Consider the following 19,252-nt stretch of genomic DNA (forward strand, 5'->3'; position numbering starts at 1 on the left):
GTTTGGCTAAGTGTAAGTAATTAGAACATATTAAGAGATAATAAAATCTCACAATCAGTTTAGACACTTTAAAATTATGTAATGTCTCCATTCAGTCTCAGGAGACAATGGATACTCCCTGTAAAGGTAGCTGCATGTGTAATTGTGAGACAAGGGTTGCGCAAGCACTAACCACACCTCTTCTGAGTCGTGTTCGAACATGTTTTCCTACACATATACACACCCACACGTACGCACGCACATACGCACACACACATGCACGCATATACACATCCTCATACACACACTCACATTCATGCACATACACACACACATGCTAACATGCACACTCACACACACACACACCCGAGCTGTGACGTCACTTCCTTTTAAGTGAAAACCAGACATGCGCACCCAGAACACTAACTCCAGTATAAAAGTCAACAAAATCTGTTAACTTCCCTTTTTTTCGTCCGGACCAGCGTTTGAGCTGCTTAATCGACGAACCGACCGCGTGCTCTAACGTCACTCTATCTCCTCTTCGCCTTTGGTCCATCAAAACAGACATGTGTGCGACGCTCTACTGAGCTTAACCCTCTCTTTCTACAGGCCGGCTTGCCACTTTGCGTTTTTCTATTCATTCCCCCTTTCCTTCCACGTGCGTAGTCGTCAATGGCTGAATGAACACATGTACACTGAAGACTTTCATTTCTCAACAGAAAATAAACGATATGTTTAATTTATTCCAGCATTTGAGTTCTTTGTTTCCTTCATTCAATTCGTTTCATTATTTTTTCTTGTAGCGAGTTAGGGTATTTTATATCCTGGTCAGCAACAGTCGGCACGCTTTGAAACCAATGGCAAGGAGAAGTGCTCGATGACTGGAAACAATACCAAGATAAGTGGAGAGCACATACAGCACCTGGAATTCTCAAATAGTCACTCATTTTAGTATTGACCAAACTGAACATTGCTTAACTTAGGTGTCAACATGAATTATGCAGTATATAAAATATTATGTAGAATTATGTAGGTTGATATAAAATAAAATTTTCTTGCGTTTGGTGAAAGTTATTTGTTGTATTTCGATTTCACAATTGTTAACAATACTGCATGATTAGTGGTGGATTAATTTGTCTTGTCACTGCTGCAAGAAACAGAAAAAAACTAGTCAATAAAATTTAGCAGCCATTTTAAAAGCAAACGCTTCGATACACCCAATTTTTAATTTCAGAAATAGTTAATTTTAAATCAATTTCAAATAAATGTGCATTTTTTTTTTATTTGACCTAAACGCAATTATTTTAAATCTATTTTTATTGACATAAGGAAAAAAAAGTCCCACAGAAGAGACGTTGCGAGCCTGTTTCTGCTCTATCGTTATTTTCATGGCAACTGTTCGACTGAGCTCCAATCTATGGTCCTCCCTTGCCAAACTTTCACAAAAAAAAAAAACACTGGTCTATTCAAAATCACTATCAATAATTTCCCCCACTCTCTGTCGGCGCCTAAACCTAGACGTAGATTCCATAAAAAAGCTTCTTCCCTAGAACTACCTGCCTGTGGAACTCTGTTCTGCTGGTCTGCTTTCCATCTGACTACAATATTGTTGTCTTCAAGTCCAACATAAACAAGTTCTTATGGAACCATCTTCATAAATAATCTAATTATACCAAATTTCCACCACAAACGATAACTATGTTACTGCCCCAATTACTATCAAACACATATAACTTACCCTTGAGTGGCTGTCGGGCCTTAATATCTGGTGACCCACTAGTAAAAAACTAAATAAATAAATAGATAAAATAAAATAAAAGATAAATAAAAGTATGGAAATTTTCTTCATGATATAATCATGAAGAAAATTACGATTACAACAAAAATGACTCTTTCTTTTTAAACGAACTCATTAACTCAGAAAATGAAATAACATGAATGTTTTTTTTAATTGGTGCAAGTCCAGAATTAAAAAAAAAAAAAAAGAAAATGCAGAAAAATTTTTATGATGTACCTACCCGTCACGGAACGAAAATGTCATACTCTTAAAATTATGTACTTATGTAAATTTATCAAGATTAAAAATTTTTTTTTTTTTAATCAAATTATATAATGAAACGAGAACGTTGTGTTTCGACCCGCCATATTTAATAAATATAGTTAAATAACCCAAATCAAATTACCGAGACCAAAAGCAGCCATGTAATGGCTACGATTTACAATTAAAATCGCTAAAAATCGTAAAAAATGATTTTCTATATATAAAAAACTACTTGATCAATTTATGTTATTTTTGGAATATGATATTTTTGTTCATGACGTATATATTGGAATATGATATTTTGTTCATGATACGTACATCATAAAGATTTTTCTGTACTTTATTTATTTATTTTTTAATTGGGTTGAACGCTGGACTTACACCAAATCTGTCTCTGTCTGTCTGTCTCTCTCTCTCTCTCTCTCTGTATCATCCTTACAAAGGGAGGTTATTTACAAAGAGAGGTAACTACTTAATTCCTCATCAAAGGGTGAGAAGTAAGCAAACTCCAATCAAAGGTACACAACTTCATCACGCATTTTCCGAGTGCAAGGGAGATAACTTATCATACATCAATACAAAACGATTGTTGCCGTGGAAACTAGTAAACATTGTTGTCAACTTCCGGTATTTCACAAAATATCAACACAAGGCGGATTGTATTATAAAAAGATACGCCACTAATGTAAGTATTTATCGGTTTGGTCCCTTTTTACTGACGCCCGACAAAGGTCGGATGCGACACAAGGTCTGTTTAATGTCGGGGATGTCCAGCTCCCCCAAAAGGGGGAAAGGATTTGTTGTTTATTCCAGAATTTATTTATTCCACATTTTTTTTTCGGGAAGCATAGTTTATTTATCAACTCTTCAGTGAAGAAGAGTCTCTTCACTGAAGACATGACGTCAGTTTATAGTGGGGGTGGGGAGTCCAGTTCCACCAAAAACGGAGCACCCTGGACCGTTGAAAAAGTTCCCATGATTGAACCACTCAGCGAACCAGTATACCCTTCCGAAAGAGGAGATAATGCATGGGAGGATGGCCGCCTAGGACAGAACAGAACTATACTGCACTCAGATATGAGCCCAAAATCTAGTGACATGTAAGTATTATTAAATCTATAATGCCTTAAATTTGATATTGGCTGATTATAGTATTTGGTGGTTGTGTAAATTGGTATTCTTTTAAACAAACACATTTCAGGTGAAAACATTATTACGTACTTACGTGTTACGTAGAAATTAGTATGAATTCTAAAAATACCGAAAAATGATCTAGTAGATGAGATGTATTTTAACAAAAAAAAAAAAAAAAAAAAAAAAAATATTCCCCAAACAAAAAACAAACAAAACATCCACAATTACATTGTTTAAAAATGGCGGACCCTTAATTTAAATCAAGTTACGTTAAGATAAGGGAGATAAGTAAGTTTGTCATACTGAAATGTTCAAAAAACCCTTTCACGCTAAAACATATTATGAACCTCGATAAATCGATAAATTCTATTTTTATTCGTAATTATTTTTCTGATTCATTTTTTATAATTTTTAGAATTTAACTAATTTTTGTGCTTATTTTAGTGTGAAAACATAGATGCACGAGTACCCTAATTTGAACATCTATAATATAACTCTCACCTGTCTGTTTAAATGTATGTATGTATGTATGTATGTATGTATTTATTTGAACCGAGTCAAATTTGTTGTTCTGTCTTTTCTGATTTAGTTTCAATAGTTTCGTTTTGACATGCGTTCTCCCAACACGCTGTCTTCCCACTCGCCGGTGGTTTCTTTCCCTTCCTCTTTTATACCTGTTCAACAAACTCCCTCGCCTCTAATTTGCATATCTCACACGTAAATTTGCATGACCGTCATACATATAAATATGGCATCTGCATTTTAACTTTTTTTTTTCTTAGAGGAAAAAACACGAAACTCGTGCTATTCAGGTAAGTTATAGTTCCCCACCCTCCTGATCTCATGATCACAAACAGGGAAGGGAGGTAGTATCCGTCTCTGTCAGGTACTTCTTTGAAGAGGAATAACGTGGCCCTGACTTTCGTACGTGCACTTGTCTGTGGGTAGGCTTTCAGTAGACACCTCATCAGTTGGGAGGTTGCTAGTATAAGAATCATTCTCAAGCGGATCTGAATTAAAATAGATTAGCTGCTCACTGTCCTCAGAATCACTTTCGTCACTTGACAAGTGTGTCCGGGTTACTGGTCGAAGGTCTTTAACATGCCTAGGCACCCCATCAACTTTCACAGATTACAGGCTGATCACTTCAGTAACCAGACTAGTGTTATATTTCGTTGTGCACCTGCCACGTGGATTTTTAACCCAAACGATGTCTCCTTTTTCATACTTCGCTCCAGTCACTTCTGGTTTGGGCAGTGGGTTAGCTTCGATACCCTTGATTCGTGCATGATATCTATGTAGCACGTCCACTGGTGTGGTGGAAGATGAAACGTCATCCTTTGGGGTGATGTTGTGCCAGTAGACCGCTTCCAGTACTGAACAATTCTTTCTGGCTGCGATGATCCTAATGGTTCTATGGCTTTGCTCTATAATACCGTTTCCACTTGGTGAGTACGCACATCGAAATTGCAGATGTATGTCCCAATTTTTTGAAAATGACTGAAACTCCTTACTGGTGAAAGCAGTAGCATTGTCGGTCAGTATTTCTGTCGGTGGGCCTCCATCAAGAAAAATACTCTCCAACTGTGGATTACAGTGGTTGTATCTGTCCGATGCAGTGGCCGCCAGATTCCAAATCTAGAGGGTCCACAGTCGATAATAGTTAAAAAATTCTCACCAGTTTGCCCCAGTTGTTCTTTACACCAATTTTTCCTTTTTCCAGTGCACAGGTGCTGGATCTAGTAATCGACATTTTTTGCATGCTTTCACGACAGATTTAGCAGTCTCTTTGGACAATTGTGGGCCCACTATCCTAGCAAAATATAGAGTTTGTTTTACTCATGAATGTCCACTTTGATGATGGATATCAGCCACCTGGTTCCCATCCAGTTGTCTTACTGCTGTGCAATTCCCAAGCATCGGCTCTCTTCCTTCCTTGAGTAGATCCATCCACCTGCGTGGAACACTGGTGAGACTATCTGCATGATTCTGATAGGACTTCACGAGTTTTATATTGATGGACAATTCATATTCTTTTGCCAGTGATTTTAAAGTTTCTAACCATCACCTAATGAGCATTTCACCACCTACTTTCGTGTTCACATGCGCTTTCCCAGTCAAAGTGTCTGAGATCCATCGGTGCACACACACTGAATCAGTAACTAAGTGTAACACTTTTGCCTTCCACTGAAGGGCCAAATTGATTCCTTTGAGTGCTGCGTCAAGTTTAGCTAGATTGATGTGTTGAGCGTTGTTAGTAGGACGTAGCCAACACGCATCATCAATGACCGTTCCATTTGCCTCCAATGCCACTCCTGTGGCTAATCAACTTGCATCCACCTCTTTGTCGTCCATGCACCAGGCTCCTCCAACGGGATCCACTTCTCGTACTTTGCTCACAGTTTCTGTCAACATGTGATAAAGAGATGCATTTTTGATTCTGTCATCCCAGCCTTTCAATACAGCAGTTGCTAGGTGCTTGATAAATGCGACTGCCACCTGGAACCATCTACATACAGGAAAATGACCAACGAGTTTCCCACAAAGAGAAAATATGCATCGACGGGTTAATTTATCAGGGATTCCTGGAATTGGACTTCCTTGTTTCCATTGCAGTGTGCCATCTTTCTCCCAGACTTGCAAACCCAGAACTCTGGCTCCGTCTTTCAGTAGCAGCGGATCCTTGGAAACCAAGCCATAGTCTAAGAAATGTTGTTGCATGCGTGATGCAGGAACTACACTTTCATTAATGAAAATATCATCCACATATGATGTGGCATTTTTGATTGCATGGTTCTGAGATATGATCGCGTCTATTACAGACTTCATAATAAGTGGCGCCACATTCAGCCCGAATCCCAACCACGTGAGACAAAAGCGCTGGCTCTTGAAAATAACTGTTTGAAATTGCCATAATGCTTTGTCAACGTGGATTTGAAGATATGCATTCCACAGATCCATAAGTGACACATTAACTCCTTGTCGCCGCCAATCTCTTAGTTTCTGTGTGCACACTTTTGCATTGGCAGTGAAAGCATCCACAAATTCGTTCAATTCCCGGTAATCAAGAAGTGGGCGTACCTTGTGCTTCTGCTTCTGTACGACTGCAATTAAGGGAATTAGGCCTTTGGGTGGGCCAAGTTCTTCTCAATATGGCACCAGCCATCCATTCTGCTGCCACCATTAAATTGCTTTCTCATAGGCATCTCTGGTATGACAAGGCATCGTATATTCTTGCACACTGTTATTCAATTTACTGGGAGAGCAACCATTTGCCCATTTCCATGATGCAGTCCATTCTTTATTAATGCAATTATAAGTCACGCTAAAGTCTGGCTCGTCGATAGAGATGGCAGTACATTTGTTTAAGCCTCTAAAATGTGCTTCATCTGATTCCATGAAATGAACTCGACCGAGTTTTCTCATGGCATCAATTCCCAGCAGTAGATCGAAACCCAACAGCTGCTTATCCACGACCAAGGCCTCAATGTCGACAGCAGGAACTCAGCCAACCTCTACATTTACTCTGCTGTATCCTTGGCAATTAAATGTCCTTCCGTCAGCTGTCAGTACTCCTGCTGACTTCTGCTTCCAAAAGCGACACACAGCTTTACTCACTAAAGTCTGTGAACACCCGGAATCAATTAACACCATACATTCTTGCCCATCTACACGCACTTTCATGGAGGGAAGAGTCTCAATGCTTAGTTTGTCGGGGAGGAGACTAATGCTGCTGCCTCCTTCCCTTCGGTGTTTCCCTGATATTGTGATGATATATGTCCAAGGCCACTGCATCTGAAGCAACGTATCTTACGATGGACTTTGCACGCCCGACTGTTCAACCCCTTTTGGCGATTCTGTAAGCAGTCCTTCACCAAGTGGTTGGGACCACCACACCTGTAGCAAACAAATTTTTCATCGTCACAGTGCACATTTGATTCTGTAGGTGATCGTCTGGCAGACGTAGCAGCAGCCAATTCTGCAGGGCTGTCGTGGTCAATCATGATAGCTCTTGTTCGGGTCAACAGTTGTTCCACACTCATTGTTTCCATCCTGGATGAGGCACATATTACATGTTTAACATGTTGCGGTAGTCCAGACACGAATGCACACGTTAGCCAACATTCGGGCAACGGTCCCCAAACCAACCGGGCCAGGCATTGCAGCTCAGCAAAAAACTCATCCACCGTCTCATTAGGATGAAGTTGTTGAGTGACAAACTGGTCATATGCATTAAATGCATCAGTAACATACATGGTTATAAGGACTTGCTTGATCTGTTCTGCATCCGCTTTCTGCTCCATACTAAGTTGCATGCATATGACCAGAGTTCCACCTCTCAATCTCAATGACAGGACGCGCTCAACATTTTTCATGGTGCAAAGCTCACACACAAGCTCCACATTTTCAATCCACCCGATAATGGGCATATCAGCGGCAGCACAACTAAATTTCAGAATCAACCGGACATCAAACATCTTTGTTTCCATAGCCGAAAGGTGATATAAAAAGCCGAAATAGCTTCTACAGTATTTGAACCAAGTCAAATTTGTTGTTCTGTTTTTTCTGATTTAGTTTCAAGAGTTTTGTTTCGACATGCACTCTCCCAACACACTGTCTTTCCATTTGCCGGTGGTTCCTTTCTTTTATACCCGTTCAACAAACTCCCTCGCCTCTCAAATGTAAATTTTGTATGACCGTCATACATATAAATGAGACATCAGCATTTTAACTTTTTTTTTTCTTAGAGGAAAAAACACGAAACTCGTTCTATTCCGGTAAGTTACGGTTTTCCCCTCAGTATGTTTTATGTATATATGTATGCCTAAAACTTTTGACCTATGTCAAAAGTTTTAAGCATACATATATTCACGATACCAGTATTGTTTTGAAGCTCGACCCTTTGGACGACAAATATCAAATAATTGGCTAAAAACGTTCGCTCTCAACTGGGCACTTTTCCACGGGGAGGCGTCGCTTTTTTCACCGATATTTTCGAAAGTCACCCCCTCTTTTCGATTGTCTAGCCTTACTTTAAACCTACGTCACTTCTGGTTTGGCGATGAGCACAACAGCAAAGACGTCACGTTTTTTTTTTTTTTTTTTCACATTCTTCTCCTCCTTCGCGGTACTGGTTCGAGTCTGCTTGCCTGCCTGCTACCACTTTTTTTTTTTTGCTCAACACACACCTCCAAACACCAGGAAAATGCCAGGCACCCAGGCTAGTAACATATAATGTAATAATGTTTTCACCTGAAATGTGTTGGTTTAAAACTTCACCAATGTACATAAGCACCTGATATTTTTATAAAAAAAATATTTATTTGAAAGTAATTATGTCACAAAGGATGAATTATAGCTATTGCCAACTTAAATAAATAAATAAAAATAATGCTCATTTTGTGACGTCATCCATTTTCAAGTATATCTCTTTATATAAAGTTAGATATGTGCATTTGATTATTTATTTATGTGTACAGGATTCACTTTTTTTTTTTTTACATAGGCATCACCACTTATCAAGGTCAAGAGGCCACGCGAGGATAAGGGTTAAAGAGTGTACAGTAGAAATTAGATAATATAGTAATCGTTAGTAATGGAAATTTGGTAAATTTTTTAACAAGTGGAACGGTTTATCAAGAACTTGTTTATGTTAGACTTGAAGACAACCATATTGTAGTCAGCTGGAAAGCAGGAAAACGGAAGACAATTCCACAGGCGTGCAGTTCTAAGAAAGAAGCTTTGTTCATGGAATCTACGTTTAGGTTTAGGCACAGATAAAGAGTGGTGGGGAAATTATTGATAGTGTTTACAGCTAGACGAGTGTTTCTTGTGAAAGTTTGGCAAGGGGGGACCATAGATTGGAGCTCAGTCGAGCACTTGCCATGAAAATAATGATAAAGCAGAGACAAACTCGTAACATCTCTTCTGTGAGATAGAGGTTGCAGGGAAGAGAAAAGGACATCTCCTATGAGGCTACAAAGTCTATTTTGAACTCTATCAAGGCAGGACAAGTCCTTTCTAGCAGCTCCTGCCCAGATGTGGCAGCAGTATTCCATCCTTGGACGTACCTGGCTCTTATATAGATAGAGAATTGCATCAGTAGGTAGATATCTACTGGATCGATAGAAGGATCCCACCATTTTTCCAGCGGCCTTGGCAACAGATTTGATGTATGTGTTCCATTTAAGATCAGGAGTAAAGGTCAAGCCCAGAAGCTTGTAAAAACTATAGGCCTCCTCAAGACGAGAGCCATTCATTTCAATTGATGCCAGATGATGATCAGAACGTTGATGATGTAAAGAGAGAAGCTTGGTTTCAGATGCATTAAAAGTAACCAGCCACTCCTTTTCCCATTGTACCACGTGCTCAAGATCAGAGGAGAGAGAATCGGAGAGAACTTAGTCGTTTACTGTCTTAGATGTGCTACTATAGATTATAGTGTCATCAGCATAAATGTCTACAAATGATGTAAGGATGTGATTTGGAAGATCATTAATGTAGATCAGGAAAAGAGTTGGGCCCAGGATGGATACCAGAGGGACTTCAGCATTAATACTGTGAGCTTCTGATTTTTGCCCATCAACTACTACTCTTATGAACCTATCAGAAAGAAATGATTTAATAATTGAGAAGATATTTCCAGCTATACCATAGCTAGAGATCTTGTGAAGTAAACCTTTATGCCATACCGTATCAAAGGCCTTAGATATATCTAAACTAATTAACCGGTCATTACGAATTTTGAAACATGGCTGCTAAACGTAAGGATGGATAATATGGGTTATTGTTACTCTTGCACAATTTGACCCGGATTCTCGGGAATTCTCGTCAAGAATGGATCGGGCGAGACCGGCAAACATCGGTTTAAGCCAAGCGTTGTAAGAGACCCAGACTAATTTAAAAACAAACAAACCGGGGGAGGGGGGGGAATGCAAATGCAAATAATAAAAAATAACAAAAACCTACCTTAAAGGACTGAAAATATTTTTATTTATTTTATTTTTTTTTTTTGCAAAATATTTATCAATAAAAAAAGTTTTTTCTTTTGTCTTCAAGAAAAGATGAAAGTTTTACTTTTTTTTTTAACCGTAAATTGTTAGGTGTAAGTACAATGTTTTTTTTTTTTTTCAAGTTCAGTCAAGTTTTTTGGGGGTGGGGGGGAGGTTTCCACAGAATTTTTATGCATATATTTTTTTTTAAAGAAAATACGTAAAAATATGTTTGTAATTTTGTATTTGCATTCCCCCCCCCCCCGTTTGTTTGTTTTTAAATTAGTAATCGTAAGGATCGTTTCCGAATTTTTTGTCTCTCCATAAATTCAAATAAATATGTACACAAACACTCCCGGTTGGTCCCGCATTCTTGCTTGTTTTGCTGTTTTGTTTCCTTCCCACATCCTCTCGATGTGGTTCGTTGTTGCCTTGGGTCTACAAAATGCATACTTATGATTCACTGTCAGGTGGTTGGTGGAATCCTTCTCCTCCTACTTTGTTATAGGCCTTCCCTTCCAACAGTCGGATATACGACTGTAGTCCCCGGCAGAATATATTTGTTTATTATTGGAAGGAGGGTTTCGGCATTGCGATTTGGTATGGTCACCAAAAAAAAAAAAACCCCAAAAAACCCCTGCTTGTGTAATGTTATGACCCTTTAGGCTGTGATCATGGCGTAGTATCTGTTAACTGTGGCAAGCAGGGTCAAGGGTCAAAACATTATTATTATTGTTATTGTATTCTTGTTAATTGATTTGAGCGACGGATGGTCGCTGGATCAGTTATTATGATTAGAAGAAAAAACAATTAAACTGCGAAAGAAATGATTGACATGTGAATCGCAAAAAGAATGTGAAAATAGAAAATATATGTAAACATTATTTTGGGGTTTTGAATAAACAAATAACTAGGTGGATTAGATTGGTATGAGACATGTAATTAGGTGACGTAAGAGAACACGTGATGTAGTTAGTTTTGGAGAGATTCAGAGAGTCAGAGAGTTGAAGATTGACCACCAGAGCGGACAGACGTCTAGACAGGGGTGGACAGACAGCTAGGAGCGGGCTGTATGAACAGAAAATGTAGACAAACTGTAGATCCTGTGAAAACCATTTGAGACAACTGAAATAAATTTATATTATAAAAATATAAAGAATTGTTTTAATAGTTTCACAAATAAGAACAGATGTCTCAATTATATGGTGCTGGTCGCTTCATGGTTCGTCACGGAGCAGCAGGAAGAGACAGAAGAACTCTTCAAGAAAAAAGGTATGAAGCATATATTATTCTTCTTACATATGAACTGTAAAAATATCCCATGTGATAAGTCTGATACAACATGATTCAGTTTACACGTCAATATCATGTCCTCCTGGCTAAACAACATACATACGATTTATACGTTTATTATCTGTCTGTTTAAAGAACAATATCTTACATTCACTAGATAACACATGACACGTTTTAATATATCGTCTCCTCCAATATAAACCACCCAGTATATAACACTTGTCGGTGATGTAAATAAAAAATAAAAAGTCGATTTAGTGCTTCATGCTTGGCTGAAACCGATGATTGCCGGTCTCGCCCGATCCATGCTTGACGGGAATTCCCAAGAATCTGGGTCAAATTATGCGATAGTACCGAGTTATTTATATTTCGTTTAATATGATTTTATGCAAAGAGGGAAAATTTCAACAATAGGCTTAAGACATTCAGGTATTAAACATTTGGAGCATTTTAAAAGGGCTTTAGGGAGTGTAATATTGGCACAACTCCCTATTTAAAAATTCAAATATTTTAGATTTGCATTAAATTTTATCTCTAGTCATTAGACACAAACTAAGTAAGACTCTCTGAATTTCAATTTTTTTTAAGACTCCTTTACTTAAAGTTTAAATTTTTAGAAATTTTCTAGAATCCAAATCATGGATTTTGATCAAAACTGAAATAAGGATTCTAGACATAAGTTTTAGTAGCATTATATGCTGATTTTAATCTTTGTAAAGGTGCAATTTTTCAGGAATTAATTTTCCCTCGTCATGTGATGGATATTTTATATTTTTAGCGCGCACGCACACACACACACACACACACACACACACACACACACACACACACACACACACACACACACACACATTCCTTTTTGGTTTATTCTACTTTAATTGATTTTCTAAGAATTCAAGGGGCCCCTTCCTAGAGGCTAACACTTGGTCTTTATATAAGACTAGCCTGGGTGCCTGGCATTGCCCGGGTGGTTGGAGCTGTGTGTTGTAAGAAATTCTGCAGAAATAAGCAAACTTTTTATTGGACGGTTTCTTCACCCACAGATTTGTTTTAACCAATCAGATTGCATGTTATAACTTGCTGCCGAGAATGTTCTTTGGCGCTAAATTACCTTTTCAGATCAGATTCCAGGAAGATGTCGAGTTGGACACACGTGGATTTCTGACTCGAATCCAAGAAGACGCAGGGTGGAACAGACTGGAGTCTCACTCGAATTGAGGCAACAAAATTACTTGTTGCAATGCCCAAATGTGGAGCGGAACTTTATTATTGCACTTACCAATGCCCTTAATAGGGTGAATTTTTATTTGCACGTTTGTGCTTTAATTTAATGTCTGTCAAGACAAATTTAGGGTCTACTGTTTGACCCGCCATTGTCCGCAATTGGACAGTTTTCTACATGGACTCCTCGTGTATGCTCTGCTAGCAGGCCAACTTGGAGGTCAACACAACAAATCCAACCTGTGCACTACTTCGTCAGTGGGAATCCTACCCAGCCTTTATCAAAGATGAACTATTATTCCCTTTGGGAATGTTACCAGCCCACTAATGGCAGATTGCTGAGGATGACGCATCTTTTGCAACTTGGGACTTTTTTACTTTAATAAAATTTACGTTGAAGTTTTAAGGTGAGCTTGGTGGAATTTCTGTTTGGTTTTCTTCCATTCTGCCAAGGGCAAGAACCTTGTGAGAGAAATCTTACAACGTTTAGCAAAAAAAAAAAAAAAAGTGGTAGTCGGCAGGCAGACTCGAGCTCGTACCACAAAGGAGGATAAGAACGTGAAAAATAATGTGACGTCTTTGCTTTTGCGCCCATCGTAAAACCGGAAGTGATGTAGGTTTAAATTAAGGCCAGACAATCGAAAAGATGAGATGACTTTTGAAAATATCGGCGAAAAAAGCGACCCCTCCTTGTAGAAAAGTGCCCAGTTGAGAGTGAAAGAATTTATGTTTTTAGCCAATTTTTTGATATTTGTCGTCCGAAGCGTCGAGCTTCAAAACGATACCAATCTCGTGAAAATCCGTAGCCTATGTCAAGAGTTTTAGGCTGATATACAAACATACATACATACATACATACATACATACATACATTTAAACAGATTTTTGCCCTTTATATGATAGATACATAGATATTCGGATATTCCATTCCTTTCAAATGTTGAGTTAGTAAAGAAGTAAAAAACATTAATTTTCCTCTTCCCAACTGACCATTGAAATATGTTATAGTATAAATTTCTTGTGGTCTCTTAGTCTTACTGGATTCCAGGGCAAGAATTTATCTTGTTTGGTAGAATATTAAGCTTTGTACTGTTACTTGCGATAACATTGCTTGGAGAAGGTGCACCATTGCTCGTAAAAGCCAGTTTGGGTTAGCCATACACAGGAGATCTAATTTGATTTTGAATATTTAATCAGGATTTACATATGAAAAGTATCTTCATGCCAAATTGTTCAAAAATTCAAGCAACCAAAAATAAAGAAAACAAAAAACAAACAAATGAAGCATGCATGGTCCCCCATGAGTGCACAGTGAACAGTGAACAAAGCATAAAAAAATGACTAAGTTCAGCATTTGCCCCCATCCGTAGCCTCAAAATCTCCAGGGGGCGTCAAATCCTGGTAAAAATGAACAAACAGTGCAGTTTTAGGCCTTAACATATGTAAATTTGAGTTCTGCACCATGCAATAAAAGAAATGACTAAGTCCATTATTTGACCCACCTCCCTCCACCATCCGGATTTAGCTCCAAAATTCCCCAAGGTCTTAACATATTTAAATTTGAGTTCAGCACCATGAAAATCTGATAAATAGACATACACAGAAAATTTTGGACAAATACAGTAAAATAGTCCCAAAAATGGAGTGTTTTTATTAGCCCTAAAAGAGCCCCTGGGGCAAACCCAAGAGTTATCATAAAGTATAGACAAACAAAATTATATAGAAATCAGTTAGTCACAACTTTTCAGAAAGTTTTATAAAAATCCAAGGCATCAATTTTTGTTTTAATAAGCACAAAAGTGTAAATTTTAGCCATTTTGACCTGAAAGTCACCCCTAGGGTGGAGGGCAACTGGAGTTTTTCCGGAATATCTGTTTTGTTACTTTTTTACTTATATGATGTTTAATTTTTGTGCAAAATTTCAAAACATTCCAAGGCGTAGTTATTGAGAAAAGTGCGGACAGACGAACGGATGAACGGACAAGGGTGAATTTACATGTCCACCCTCCTTTTGTTGGGGGACCAACAAGCGTAAGTAAATATTGTAATTTATTCAATGTTAAAGTAATTAAATCGATGATGCTGATAGATGAGAGTGTTTGAGTTAGTAGATGTAGAACAGTTAAGGTAGCAGGGTCAGGAAAACATGAAAGAAGGAGATAAGGATGGATTTGAAAGGAGGAGAGAAAAATAAATACCTGGCGAGAGAAAGGTTTGTTTGTATGTCAGTTTCTTAAAGCCATCCAACACATGCCAGCTGAATATGATGAGTGGATGGGATTATTTGGGTTAGTAGATGGAGAGCAGGGTCAATTTGCTGAGGATGGCCAATGAAAACATGGGAGGGATGAGGATGAATTTGAGAGAGAGAGAGAGAGGCAATATGAACTAGAACAGATACATTGAGGACATTGCGAAGGCTGCTGCAAAGAAGGTGGGTTCCCTCTATCATGCTAGAAAACTACTCATATCTGAGGGTATCCTGTACCTCTACAAAGCCACCATTCGCCCATGCATGGAGTATTGTTGCCACATCTACCACTAGTCTGTCCCTCTTGGATAGGGTCCAAAAAGAGTCTCCAATCTAATAGGTCCCACTTTGTCAACTAAGTTCCAACCCCTGTCCCATCGCCGCAATGTTGCATCTCTGTGCTTGTTTTACAAATATTTTAATGGAATTTGAGCTGATGAACTCGTTGTACTTGTGCCCCCTTGATGTAATTATGCCTGAAAAACTCGCTTAACAACAGAATCACACCCTTTCACGGTTGAGGTCCCTAAATGGCAGAAAACTTTCTTCTCTAATAGTTTCTTCTCTCAAACAGCTAGGTATTGGAATTCCCTTCCTGCTACCTGCTTTTCTGACTACTGATATGCAGAAGTTTAAATATAATGTAACCAACATCTGATAAATCTTTTTTAGGCATGGTCCCAAATAGTAGCCCTTTATTCAAGTGGCAATATGCCTTGTTAGGCATAAACGTGAGTAAAAAGGAAAGGGAGCGTGGAGATAGGTTAGTTTAGAAGCAAATATCTAAAGGCCATCCACCACATTATTGTATTCTGCAACATCTTTGAAGTTGCACCAGTTATGCAGTAGAGAGCAGACATCGTATGGTTCTTCCTCTCTGCATTCACAGGTGGTTGGTTCATTTTTGTTGCCCCATTTGTTTTCTCAGGTGGTTGAGTGTTTTCCACTGGAGCCGAGGTTTTTCTAAACCAGGAGGGAGGGCCTTAGAAGGGGAGATTCTCATGCTAGCAGGAAGAGATAGTGGTGGTGGTAGTGAGGGGAAGATTCTCTAGCCGTCTGATCCACAGCTGTAGTCTTTTCTCTTCCTGAGATGTTGTTAGGGGTTTGACATATCTGAGGAAGCTTCTCCTTGATTTCAGTCGTTGGACTGTTGCTTCACGTCCATGAAGGAGATGGTGTTTATCACTGATAGCTTTAGTGATTTCTTCTGGGGGGGGGGGGAAACTTGTGAAACTGTTGTAGAAGATCCAACATATGCCAACTTTTAAAACAAACTTTAAATTGATGATGGTGATGATGATATAGTAAGTGATGATGATGATGATGTTGATGATGATATAGTAGGTGATGATGAGGATGATGATGATAGTAATGATGATTGTGGTGATGGTGGTGGTGGTGGTGGTTTTGCGGCTGCTGCTGATGATTATGATGATAGTGATATTGTTATTGTTGGTGGTGATGGTGATGATGATGTTTGATATGTGCTAACACCAACAAACAAAGTTGATCAATAAATCAATAAAAATTGTGTTTCACGGTTATGATTTTTTGAGATAAGGATTGATTATACATATTATTTCGATTCTTCAGACTACCGTTCTCATCTTGAATGTCATTTTCGATATAACCTCGTTCAGGTGTATCTTGTCAAACTTTTCTGTCGAACTTGAATCTGTAGCATACTGGATAAAGTGTGTAGTAAAATTCAGTTGTGGAAGGTACACTCTTTTGGAAGTTGGAGTTGAATCCTCAATGTGGGCAACACTCAAAATACATTTCGGGACAAGATCGCAGTGTAGTATCTGTTCTCCAGATGCTGCACTTCAGTTTCTTATTCTCTGTCAGTGGAGGAGAAATCCTTCACGAGTGAGACAATTTTTATTTTTGTTCCTTTTCTCCACGTTAAAAAAGGACCCTGTCCCGTGGGGAGACATTGTAAATAGGAACACTCAAAATACAATTGCGAATTACTTAGGACTTTTACCCATTCATGACTGACAGAACAAGAACATGCTACTCCCATGGATTGAATAAACATTCTGTTCTAAATTCTGTGTAAAATGCTATGCAGATTCCTAAGTCAAACAGAAAGATTCTTGAGTTCGACAAATTACACCTGAAGAAGGTTGTGGGTTACATTGGTCGAAAGATTGTGAAAATAACATTCAAAATGAGAACAGTAGTCCGAAGAATCCAAATAATTGTGTTTCAGTTTTAAATAACCCGAAAAGAGTCAATATGCTGTAAAACAGAGACCACACCAATTTAGTCCTCTTAATTTTTATTTTACTTTTGTTAGTTTGAAGAGATCAAGGGTCTCCTTCCTGGGACTAACACTTGATTCTATTATAATTTAAATTTATATTCGAGGGCTCTTAGACACTGTTCCCTTTATGGCTGCTATCTGTATTTCCTTACAGCTTGGTTTTCCAGAGATTGCTTCTAAGTATTTTTGAAGATTCTTTTTTATTAGGCCAGTTGCTCCTGTCACAACTGGTATAATGTTTATTTCTTTCAGAGACCATGTTGTTTTTAGATCATTTTTTAGGTCCTGATATTTTGTTATCTTTTCCTGTTCTGCTCTATTAAGACCAAAGTCGTTTGGAACTGTGACGTCGATAATGTGTGCAGTCCTTTCGGGCTTGTTCCATATTACTATATCTGGCTTGATGGCCTTGTTTTTTATGTATCTGCCTGCCTGTATGTCTTTGTCGTAGAACACTGTAACTTTTACATTTGATTACATCAGTGATGGATCATGTTCCCAGATGTTCGACGACCTATCTAGTTGCATCTCTCCACAGATCTTCCAATGTAAGTATCTACATACTTTGTTGCGGCGAGCAGTGTAATGACCATCGGCTAGAAGGATCTTGCATCCAGACATTAGGTGGCTTGGGCTTTCAACAGCTGAGTGACAGAATCTGCATTGGTCGGTTTTTTGTAGACCAGCCATTTTCTTAAATCAATTTGTGAGTAAGCCTTGGTCTTGTGCAGCTATAATTAATCGTTCTTAACCCTGTATAAGTCACTGTGATGTTCCAAACATGGTTAGTCCCATGGGGTGTTTATACACACACATACAAAAATGTTTATAGCGTTATTATTTTGTAAAATATATAGTTATCCTGCTGGTTCAGGATATATCTACAGTTCCTGTTGAACATTTTGAATCACTTGTGTTTTGTTGATATCAATATAAAATGATACAATAAAATAACTTATAAAACTAAGGGAAAATTAAAATATTACATTAGCTATATTCATAGTTACAACACTGAAAGAGTAATAAATTGTAAATAATATAATAATCCCATCCAAACTTAGGATAAATAAAATACCAAAGTATATTAATTCCATATCAAATATTACAGAGTAGCCTAATGATACATAACATGGAAAAATACAAAAGTATATAAATCATAAAATCATACCTACATTAGTCAGCTGGGGTGACTTGAGACCCAAGTAGAACAAAGCGACGTCTCCCTCCAAGGAAAACTGAGACACAATTGCACCAGTCCACGTGTACTACCCTCACCGAGTCAGGAGAGTGCTGGGAGGGAGGAAAAGAAATAAGTTACCAACTAGGAATTATGAGTAAACAAAATTGGGGTGACAAAACATCCCATGGGATTAATGCAGGGTTAATCGTAAATTGATTGATGGATTATTTTCTAGGCCGCCACTGACCATGTTGGAAATGGAAGATGAAGATGAAAAAGAAGATAAAAGGGTAGAAAAAATGCTGCTAAATGAGGACGGAAATGGAAGCAATGAACTTCTGGATGCTGGTCAGTTGCTGGATGATGCTTCTGAAGAAGATGAATCAGAAGTACATGATGATGAAGAGTATGATGAAGTACCTGAAAAAGATGTTGAGGTAAGCTTCCTTGTTACTTCTATAGGGTGTTCATAAAGTCTTGACACAAAGGTGAAAAGAGAAATCAGTCTAGGTTTACTTGTCCCCCCCCCCCAACATAACCTCTGCAGCAAGTGTGACACAAGGATGGAATGTGGGGAAAACGATATAGTTAAATGGACCTTGGCTTTACTTTTAGTAGCTTCGTAACTCTCACTTTCCTTATTTCATCTTTTAGCCCTCGCATTCCATCAGAAATGTTTCTAACAAAGGGGGAAGAATTGCTGTTTTCTGGGTCAGAATCTATTCCATCTTATCTTTGGTTAGTTTTTAACCTTCAAGTAGTATTTCTATTTTTATCTCTTTACATTAAGTGGCTTCATGCCTTGTCTGGAGCGATTTCCATAAAAAAAATTCTGAAGGTATTTTTTTTTTATAAAACTATTAAACAAATGATATTTTTAGAGAGTGGTTGT

At 38.2% G+C, this 19,252-nt stretch overlaps 1 protein-coding gene across 3 annotated transcripts in view; it reads left to right on the forward strand.

Annotated features, from left to right (window-relative positions):
* The first annotated feature begins 2,604 nt into the window (after positions 1-2,604).
* LOC145265494 (uncharacterized) overlaps positions 2,605-19,252 on the forward strand; it is a 185,282-nt gene continuing 168,634 nt past the window's right edge. For 2 of the 3 annotated variants that reach the window (XM_080121372.1, XM_080121373.1), the window contains exons 1-2: positions 2,652-3,120; positions 18,596-18,797. In XM_080121372.1, the coding sequence (XP_079977498.1) occupies positions 2,918-3,120; positions 18,596-18,797 (405 nt within the window). In that variant the 5' untranslated portion in view covers positions 2,652-2,917. Of the gene's footprint in view, positions 3,121-18,595; positions 18,798-19,252 lie in introns of all 3 variants that reach the window. The other variant, XM_080121374.1, reaches the window with a different exon arrangement.

The sequence above is a fragment of the Euprymna scolopes genome, chromosome 40 (genome assembly GCF_053919585.1).
Source record: "Euprymna scolopes isolate OS-2025 chromosome 40, ASM5391958v1, whole genome shotgun sequence".
NCBI lineage: Eukaryota > Metazoa > Mollusca > Cephalopoda > Sepiida > Sepiolidae > Euprymna > Euprymna scolopes.